The sequence below is a fragment of the Vollenhovia emeryi genome, unplaced genomic scaffold (assembly GCF_000949405.1).
Source record: "Vollenhovia emeryi isolate VEMERY1.0 unplaced genomic scaffold, V.emery_V1.0 DF939734.1, whole genome shotgun sequence".
Lineage (NCBI taxonomy): Eukaryota > Metazoa > Arthropoda > Insecta > Hymenoptera > Formicidae > Vollenhovia > Vollenhovia emeryi.
The window spans coordinates 11,537-22,238 of NW_011966632.1; the positions used below are offsets into that span (position 1 = coordinate 11,537).

A 10,702-nucleotide genomic window follows, 5' to 3' on the forward strand; every position below is an offset into this window, starting at 1 on the left:
TACTTGTTTCCCGTTAGTTTTATCATGGCTTTATAATTTTTTACCGTACCAATATCAAATTTTTCTTTTGCGAAAACTCTATTGTATTTCGTCATTAGATTTTCCAGACTATTATCAGAATTGATGTTATTTATTACATTTATACTCGTTCCGGAATTTTCTTTTATTTGTTTTATGTTTTCATTATTATTTTGCCATATTTTCAAATTTTCATCCTGACAAAGTTTGAATTCTTTTATACAGTCTAAACCCAACAATTGTACATCATCTTTAAATGAATCACTCTTTATTACGAAAAATGAAAATTGTTTCGTTATATCATAAATTTTCACTGATAGAGTAATCATACCTTCGGCTTTTGAAATTCCTGAAATCGTTTCAATGTTTTTGTCCCCACTTACATTTTTATTTAAATTCTGCTTGTTCCAAAAATTATAATTTATGGTCTCGTCTTCACCCGGGCCTTTGGCGATCTGTCTATTAATCTGTGCCCATATTATCCCATATTAGGATCCTATCTCGTAATATGGGACTTTCCTCTACGTACGCAGAACTACAAGATCCTAAATTTCTTCGTTTATGAGAAAAAAAATTTTTTAATGCCAATTTTCCAGATACCTTTGTGCGAATACCTTCTTAAGAAATATTTACGTTACAGGCATGATGTGAATGTCACGACCGAATTTTATAGCGTAGTGAAGACGCAAAACTTGCAACTGTGGGTTGTGCTTGTGTCGGTCTCGTTAGGTTTACTTGTACTGTGTATCGTTATTATCATATTAAACATGGTAAGTCTTTCACACACCGCTGTTCTATCATTATTGCTTTTCCGAAGTATGTTTTGATCGTTGGTTCTCGTTTGTTAATTACAGGTAGGCTTTTTCAAGAGAACGACGAAGGAAGAGTTTTTCGCTAATTATAGTATGACAAGGTATGAAATCATACGTAAAATTGGTAGATTAATTAATTACGCTAAGATTTAACGTGAAATAACTCGCTTACAGGTAACAGAAAACGTAGAAAAAAGAACATCCGAATAAAGGAGACGTTTTCGTACAGTTTCATACATGGTATTTTCACGTAAATTGGCATACTCTCTTATATAATGTAGGTTTATATAAATAGGAAACAATTTATGTGTATAAAATATTATTTCTTTATTCATACTACACAGTTAAGTATTGTACAAGCAATTCTTAATTATATCGACGACACTTATTAATAGAGGTATTTACATTATGTACAATTTTATGTATAATCCCTCTCTTTTTCCTTCTTATGCGAGACAAGAGTGTTTTTTTTGTTATGTAACATTAATAACAGTAGAAGATCTTATCCACTTGTACGCGTTTTACAAAATAAAAGTATCTAATCATCTTTGTACATATCTACGTAAAGAAGAACATGTTTTTCGATCACATGTGAGATTTATAAATTCTGTTTGTAATAAATGTATACAATAATCTCTGTAATATTTCGCGTGTCTTTATCCAGTCAAAATACATGCATACATTCTTTTTTAAATTAAAACTATCGCATACGAGTATGTGAGTATAAATGATTTCTTTTTGCCTTATTATTTAAGGCACCTACGATATTGAAATAATCAATGCTACTACGCGAGTTGTTGTTAACAGGTGGGTGATACCGTTGAAATATATTTGACAACACATCCGCACATCATAGATCACTTCTGACTTTTAAGCGCACTTGAGTGCTTGCAGTTTCCAGGGGAATGCAGACAATTCCTTGCAGCTATTCCCACTGTGACGATGTAAGCTACGCGCCTACCCCCATACGATATCGTAGGGATGTAGGCGACAATGTGCTTAATCAACTGTTGTTCACCCTCGCAACAGACTTATTCATCTCGTTCTAGGAACGAAGTCTACGTCCTTCCACCATGCCATGATATTGCCTGACTATAGATGATATTTGGGATTAGTTTTCTAACACGAGTCACAACGAGTGGTTGGACTTCGAGTTAAAAATCCCATTTAGAAACACCAGGACATTGTTCTCGAGTTGAAAATTTTAGAACATCATCCCGGTACGCGACGTTTCTGGCTGTTCGTTGGATGTGTGCATATGTATTTTCGTATGTATGTGGAATGTAATCCACATCCTCAATAAGATAAGAACTGAAAGTTGTATTTCGCATATACGTAACGCTACATATATTGCGAAAAGAAAATTAAACCCGTCATAAATACTATTCTCCGATCGAATAATTTATACTCACATAATGTAAGCGAACTCTTTTTCACCTACATGCCTAGCGACTTACGCGGACGCATAAACCTATATCATACAACACTATTTACAATTTTAAAAAAGCTATTCAATTGCGTTTGTATCGACGTACATATTAAACGACAATTTTGAGAAACCATTGTACTTTATCAAATTGCACTAGTCTTTAAATATCGTTTGATATACCTATATTATAAATACTCGAAACTTCTTTTACATCTAAATTTGTATATAGAGATCTGAATTTTTTATCTATCCTGCGTAATAAATTATGCAATTAATAAGATACTTACTCAAAAGTAAAATAGGCAATTCTTGAAATTTTTATCTTATAAATAAAAATAGAAAAACTTATTCTGTATACGTATTTGTTACTATTTATCATTTCTTACCATATATATCGCGTTTTGTATAAAAAAATTTAAAAAGTTCAAAAATTGCCCGTTTTTCAAGTATTTTTGAGCAAATACCCTTTTGATAGTGCAAAAACCTAAATTTAACCAGGTAGGATCCGTTTTACGATAGGATTACAACAAAACGAAGTTAAGTTCTAGCAAAATTCTCCAAAGTATGTACTCCTGTTTTTTTAAATAATGAGTTATTTTTAACATTTAAACACTTGCTTTGTTTACTTATACTTGTTTTTATATAATTTTGATCAAAGTTATTATATAATACTAATGTAAGGGAAAACATTTGTAAAATAAATCATAAAACGAATCCTATCTGTATTAGAAAAATTAAATATTAGATATGCAAAAAGAACGTTTTTTTTACTTAATCTTTTAGATGTAAAATTTCTTAAATTAACTGTTCACAATGATGTTAGATACAATTAGGAGAATATTATGTTGTTTGTTATAGATACAAACGGAAATCTTTTTAATTAGAGAAAAAGATAGAGATACTTTTTACTTTTGTGTACAAAAAATATATGTGCATAATAGACTCCAACTCGTCTATATGTATAATATAAAAGTTTCTTAATTTCTTTTTAATTAAAAAAAATAAAAAGTATCAATATCTTTTAAATGGCTCTCTCTCTCTCTCTCTCTCTCTCTCTCTCTCTCTCTCTCTCTCTCTCTCTCTCTCTCTCTCTGTCTGTTGGAAGCAAGTCCAATCTAACAAACCTAATTTTTTGGATCTAACATTATTGCGATCACGGTAACATCATTGAATATATTTATATTTCCCATTTGCTCGTACCTCATGAGCAAATCGAAAATTTAAATGTGTTAATGGAATATAAATTTTTCTTTTAGTTCATACTCTTTCTGAATCTCGAATAAATTGGTTGACTCTGATATCTTAACGTAATCATATCTTAACGTGAAATTAATAATAATAATTTCTGTTCTCCCCACGGAAAGACTAAATAACTAAATTTTTTCACCTACTTAATTTTTTTGTTTTCATTTTTTTACTCTTTAAAGATAAAATTTTTTATACCATGTATCAAAACCTAGAAACATTGGCAACAAAATATTGCTTGTTATATGTAAAATAACTAAGTTCCTAAGTTAATCAGTCTATTAGTAATCTGACTTGTCTTACTATTAAATGTGCACATATCTATTTCAATTTAGACGGTGTATATTTATCAAATAACACCAATGAACAGTAACCCAAATGATCACTAGTATTACTAAATAACTGCTTGAAAAAGTATAAAAATTATTTTTGGGAATATTCAGTTCATCAAATCCTATACATAATGATCAGTGATTTCATTATACATATTACCCAAAAATACCTAAATATGCAGAGTGGTGTTCTAGCAGAAATTGCAATTTTTTTGTAACAATGAACAAAACAATCTCTAAAAGCATATGTATGTAAGGTTTTAACCACTTCAGCGGCATTGACGCCATATGGCGCGGAAAATGTACGTGTCCCTGTGGGCATTGACGCCATATGGCGCACATCGTTTAATTTTTAATTAGACTGGCCCGATTTTCATAAAACTTGGTACCCAAGGGTTTTTTGGGTCGTTGAATACAAATTCGCGATCAAAATTTCAAAATTTAAAATGGCGGACCCAATATGGCTATCGAAAATAATCACAAAATCCAAAATCTTTTTGATTGTTTTCGATGTTAAGAAACCTAGTGTCAAGGGGTTTTTGGGTCGTTGAATACAAATTTGCGATCAAAATTTCAAAATGGCGGCCGCATAAAAAATATAAAAATTCAAAAACCTTGTCTCCTGACAATGTTTATGAATTCAGATTTATGTTCCTATATCTTTTTTTATTTTTTTGCGTTTATTTTTTTAGCGTTTTTATTTTTTGTGCGTTTTTTATTTTGTTCGCCATTTTGAATTTTGATATCAAATTCGTAACGGCTCAAAAAACCCCTAGATACCTATAGATTTCTTAACAATCGGAAAGATTTCGGACTTTGTGATTATTTTTGGTCGCCACATTGGGTCCGCCATTTTGAATTTTGATCGCAAATTCGTATTCAGCGGCCCAAAAAACCTCTAGATACCAAGTGACATTAAAATCCGATTACTTTTTTTTCTTGCCCACTGGGGCACAAACAGTGAAATTTTGTCTGCCGCTGAAGTGGTTAATGGAAAGCTTCCAGTTGAAGATCACATCAGAGATAAGTATCTATAATTATTCTTATAAAAACTTGAAGCCCTCCATTAAAACTTTAGATACATATGTTTTTACAGCTCGTTTTGTTTTGTTGTCACAAAATAGCTGTGATTCTTGTTGGAGCTTCTGCTTTGTTCAAAAATGTGTACTTAATTAACATATGTACGTTATAATATTTTTAAATTAACATTTTCATAATTTCAGAAAAAACTATGGTTTACAAATAATTGTTGGAAAAGTTACTGTTTTCACTAGTACTGTCAAACAATAATATATCTGTATACGTATGAAATTTGTTAAAAATCAGAATATAAACATAGTTATGACTTTTCTTAAACAAGATTGTAATGAGATAGAAATGATGACTTTTAACAATTTTCATGTGGATGTATTGTGTGCAAATTTAAATGTTTAAACAAGATTCAGATGTTTAAACAAAATTTAAATGTTTAAACAAGACGGATTGTAGATATATTTGAAATAGTTTTTTAAAGGAACTCTATTAATATACCTAATCTATTGCTTTTTCTAGCATTTACCCTTTCCTCAAAAAAATTAATAATTATCTTTTGTTGCTAGAAATACATAAATCGAAAGTAACAAATAACCAAATGCTTTCTACTCAAGTTTTGATACAAGATACAAAATAAGTATACTTATAAAAAAAAGTATACGACGGAATGGAATGGAGATCGCAGTTAAACAAGAAGCTCCTGCACTCTGATTTTTCTTACGCTATTATCACAATGGCAAGTTTCCTTACTCAATGTATGGCGTTTACCTCGTAAACGCTTCTGACGGTATCTGCCCACGTTTAAAGAACTCGTGAAAAGCAGAGAGTGCATTATCATAATTCCACTGAGTCTCTTGTAAGCACTTTAAGCTCCATTCCAGATTCATATTTGTCTGCTGACTTAACGTCACCGTCATTTGCTGTTTTATTTCGTCGCTAAGTTCTGTTGTCATCGGTTTCGCTACTTCTGAAGTTTCCAACGGCACCGTCTGCGGCACCGTCTGCGGTTGCGGTTGACTTCTGAGCTGATTCAGTTGCTGATGCAGTTGCTTCAATTGCGCCTCAGACGGCTGACTAATGTGCAACTGCTCATTTCGAATACAGTATCCCCCACCTTCCGGAACAATTATGAAGGTGCGGTTGAAGTAACGAATGGGCTCGTCTTTATCAAGTTCTTGAAAGTAACCCGTTATAGTAATGAACATCATTGCTTGCTGTAAATACATAAAAACTAATTGACTTATTTGTTTTCAATTAATAAAAAATAAATTATAAGTTTGTCTTTATCTCACATATGAGTAATAAAATGTAATACACAACAGTATAATAGGATTACTTACTGTTGCAAGAGTGATGTCCATGGTAAAGGTATTCAATAAATGCCTTGTCTTTGGCATTTCCGATATAAACGAAACTACTGGCAATCTACCCTGTTTTAATAACTTCTGTCTTCTATTTGAATCAATTGTTCTAAATAAGTTTCTATTCTCCGTGAAATACCCATTTAACTTGTGATTATTGTTATGGAAATTGGTTATCGTCAGGCTTAAGCATGCATTTTCGGCGTATGCATCGAGTAAAGGTTGACGATTATCGCTATCAAATATCGTGAAGTATTGTTGCAAAAACTGGCTCGCTATCTCTTGAATTTTAGGATCCAAAACAAACATTCTTTGCGATGGAGGTATCTTGACAGTTATATCGATAACATCAAAAATAATTGGACGCGGTAATTCTATGCCATCCAATCGTAGCAACCTGGGGAATCTCTTTCGGACGTCACTTGTGTAATCACTTTGCCGAGACTTATACCTGTTGCAAACAGGGTTTCCAGACAACTTCAATTCTTCCAGTTTTAGATCCTTAATACCATTCAGTTGGTGAATATCTTTGATCTAAAATATGCAATAAATCAGGTTTTAAAACCGGGACATTATATTGACGATCATGTCATATATATATTTTTTATTCGCGCGGTCACTTACCTTATTATCACCAATATAAAGAATCTTCAATTTCGAGAACTTCTTATTCAACACCTCAAGTCTCTCGAGATTATGTAATTTGTTGCCTTCTAAGTTCAATGCTTCTAGATTCGGAATGTGTTCCCCAACAATATCTAACACAGCCATCAACATAACAGGGTGGCACAACGCACAAAAGTAATCCGAGTAAAGATCTGTAAGGCGAAAAATTACATGTAGTTTGAACTTACAAATCTTATTGATATCTTTAATATATTTATAGGGAATAAAAGTCAGAAATTTCTTCGTACCGGAATCAACATGAAACTTGGACAAGTCTAGAGCATTTTTCTCTTGTACATATCTCTTAACCATGGCTTGCTTCAATCGTTCTTTCAACTTTTCATCAATTTCGCAAATTGGAAATCCGGGCTTCGCCTTCACTTGTAACTTGAATCCGTCATCCATCAGTACCTTGCGATCGCAACGCAACAATGCGTTCGCCGTCTTGTGATCGTCAATATAGAAACTGGCTTCACTTCCCATTACCTTGTACTGTAAACAATTTAGCGGTGAGGATTTATGGTTTCGAGGTGATTTTTATTTTTATTGTCGCTTTATTTATACATGCAGACTGTCATTCAAATTACATTAATACATTATACTAAATAAAAAATATGAACTTTTCCTGCAAGATAAAAATAATAGTTACCATTATGGGAATGAATGCGTGAGGTGCCATACAGTTGAGAAGCGCATGAATAACATGCTCCTTCTCATACTTATTACCAAATGGTATCTGTAAGACACAAGTAAAAATTTTGTCCAAGCTGTAATATACATATCATTGACATAACATAATTATTTGCGTATAATATATGTACTTACAATTATCCTATACCAATTGGACTCGACAATCGGAAGCACCCGTGACCTCGAACCAGCTTGACCTCCTTTGAAATTCCTATTCGGCATCGGACTGTTCCTACCGCGAGAGACCGTATGCCAAGTCCTATCACCCCTATCTCTATCCCTCTGATTCATTACCACCTGCCTAGTATTATTGTTGGAACTACCCGCCATTGGAATGTCTTCGTCCAGTAAATTTGACAATATCAAATTACGCGACATATCCCTGTGGTTTGGCCTAAGGGTCTTAAACGATACGCGATGTTTTGTGGGACCGACGCTCGGTCCACCATCCCTTCCTACGTTTCGTACCATCGTACGATCATCGTGACCTAAAAGCAAATTTATGGTAAAGCAGTAAAATTACACAAAAATCATTGTTTATATCCTAGAACAGATTATTTTGCAGGCAATCAATATAAATGTGTATATATTTAATATTCAGTCATTTTTTTTATTGCAATTCCTCAAGATTGCACGATCCGAATATTTCATGATGTCGTGCAGATAACCCTGGGATAACACAGCCGTTCGGTTTCCTGTAAAACGTCTTATAGTGCAAAATCTTGTAACATGTAACAAGAAACGGTGTGGTATTAAAATGCAATATAAAATTGTGGTACAAAAGCGCACAAATATTCCTAAATCTTATCAGGATGAATTCCATATCGCGCGAATGTCGTGCTATACAAGAGTTTTCGCAATCGTCCGATCGCGAGGGGGGAAACCGCTGAGGGCATGTGGTGTATAGATCTGTGGCATTACTGGCTATTACTAGGCATTTCTTGAGCATTAGTCTGGGCATTGGGCCTTGCTGGGGCATTATAAAGATAAAAAAGGTAAAGCAAGGTAAACAAAAGGAAATAAGATAAGATAATGCAATGCCCACTGGGCATTAGTGGGCATTAGTGTATAAGATTTTGGTCAGCGGTTTCCCCCTCGTCCGATCGTATTAGGACGCGACATGAAAATCCACAACTTTTCTCGAAAACTGCTTTACAGGATGACTTGAAATTTTTACGGTCGACGTCTGATTAATAGAAGAACAAAGTGATTCTATTCGAGTTTTTCCTGATTTTGAGAAAGAAAAATTACGTTTGAATTTCGGCGGCCGGCTATTGTAATGAACCCACCCTTTGGGGTCGTTTTCGCGAATGCCTGAAAAAAGGTTTTGGCACGGTGGATATTCCTAAGCCTGGCTCGAGTCCTAAGTCTAAAACGGCCGGAAGTGTTTAAGACTAGAAGATAAAGTTATGTTAGCACGTTAAATACGTTGTATCAAGAAAAGAAGATTGACTTGGCAAATTCAACCGTAACTTTTTTCTTCGAATCAAGAAGAACGCGGAGGATTATTTTGTTCCTCTTGATCTTAATTAATCAGTCGGCTGTGAAAATTGCAAGTTACTTCGTAAAGCCGTTCCCAAGAAAAATTGAAATCGATCGTAAATTCTACCGCAATTCTGCAAATCAAGAAAAACGCGGGCGACTACTTTGCTCCTCTTAATTTTCATTACTTTCAATTGATTAGATATCGGCTGTGAAAATGTCAAGTTATCTTGTAGTGCCATTTTCAAGATTGAAAGCGATAGATAATTCAACCACGATTCTTCACGAAAAGCGCGGGAGACTGTTTCGCTCCTCTTAATCCCAATTAATCAGACGTCGACTGCAAAAATTTAGAGTTATTTCGCAAAGCCACTTTCGAAAAAAGATCGGAGGCGATTTTTACAACTTTCTACACCGACAGAAGGTGCGGTGTCACAATCCCGTTAACATCGCGTTCGCGAAAGACACAGTTCGTTACAAAACTCTCTCGCTCGAGATTTATTCGTTAACAAATTGATTTGCCACTTTTTCTCCCGCGCAGTTAATTTCCTCCGTATCGCGCGACCGACCTGATCAATCCGCGCTGCAGAGACGCGCGTATCAAAGCGGGGAAAAAATTGCGCAGTTGCATGCTCCGCACGAAGCAGAGCGTCCATCTCGTCTTCTCGTATGCGACACCAACGGGCCGTTGCAGCGCGTACGCAATATGAACCGAACGGATAAACGCGGGCGGGATATCATTTCGCGCTCCCGCGGAGAAAACCGCGAGCCCGAATCGCGCGTAGCGAGCCGTGAAGCGGTTGAGAACACTCACCAAAATACCCTTTGGCCTCGTTTCCTCGGTTGTTACCGCGGCCGCCCCATCTATTGTTGCCTGATCTTTTCGGCATCTTGCTCGAGTCCACGGAACCTAAGGGATCCACGAAGCTAAACGCGAGACCTAAGCGAAAACCGTGAAACACCTAGCTACTATCTCTATCTACTCGCACAACCCTACTCCTAACCTCGAACTTCGCCTAACGATTCTCTTTGCCCTTCACTCTTACGAGCTACGCAAGCACATCCGAACCCTAGCGACGCTGTGGTACGAATGGGTACGAAATTACGAATGAGCGAGAAACGAGCGAGATGCGCGGCTGTCGGCAGTGATGCCAGCCGAGAACGTTTACCCACTTGGAGTGGGGATGATCCGTTCGGCCACGCGCGCGCGCACGCTCGCACACAAGCAACGCCCCGTATATACGTGTGCACACGTATTTACGGCGCATTGCTTGTGTGCGAGCGTGCGCGCGCGCGTGGCCAAACGGACTATCCCCACTCCTACTCCCACCGCCGCTGCAGCGTGCGGGTAAACGTTCTCGGCTGGCATCACTGGCTGTCGGCCTGTCGGCCGCACCATGGTGGAAAGAAACATGGTGTGCTCATTTGGTTTTGTGTCTCTCTCGGAAATCGTTTCTCTGTCTTGATTTCTCGCTTGGAAGAGTTCAAATTGTACCAACCTTAAAAAGTTCCTAAAATTTGGGGATATGTATAATATAAGGTTGCCATATTGTGCCATGAGACGACCGGGACAAGGATGTAGACGGGGGAGAGGAGGGCAAATAGACCGTATTGTGTCAAGATAATTTATTTTTT

General features: G+C 35.8%; 1 protein-coding gene across 1 annotated transcript; it reads right to left on the reverse strand.

The window, feature by feature from the left end:
- Positions 1-3,297: 3,297 nt before the first annotated feature.
- Positions 3,298-10,188, reverse strand: LOC105556872 (nuclear RNA export factor 1-like). Its single transcript, XM_012003983.1, has 7 exons — positions 9,882-10,188; positions 7,721-8,073; positions 7,545-7,631; positions 7,144-7,387; positions 6,854-7,047; positions 6,209-6,763; positions 3,298-6,082 (listed from the first exon to the last, which is right to left on the reverse strand). The coding sequence occupies exons 1-7, from the start codon at positions 9,955-9,957 to the stop codon at positions 5,633-5,635; spliced, it is 1,959 nt and encodes a 652-aa protein (XP_011859373.1). The 5' UTR covers positions 9,958-10,188; the 3' UTR covers positions 3,298-5,632.
- Positions 10,189-10,702: the final 514 nt, after the last annotated feature.

Bases quoted from the DNA above. Each gene is read 5' to 3' on its own strand.
- LOC105556872 (XM_012003983.1), bottom strand. From the start codon at position 9,957: ATGCCGAAAAGATCAGGCAACAATAGATGGGGCGGCCGCGGTAACAAC. The intron at 7,048-7,143 runs GTACGAAGAAAT...TTCGCCTTACAG, and splicing joins CAAGTTTCATGTTGATTCCG to ATCTTTACTCGGATTACTTT. The intron at 6,083-6,208 runs GTAAGTAATCCT...ATGTATTTACAG, and splicing joins TGGACATCACTCTTGCAACA to CAAGCAATGATGTTCATTAC.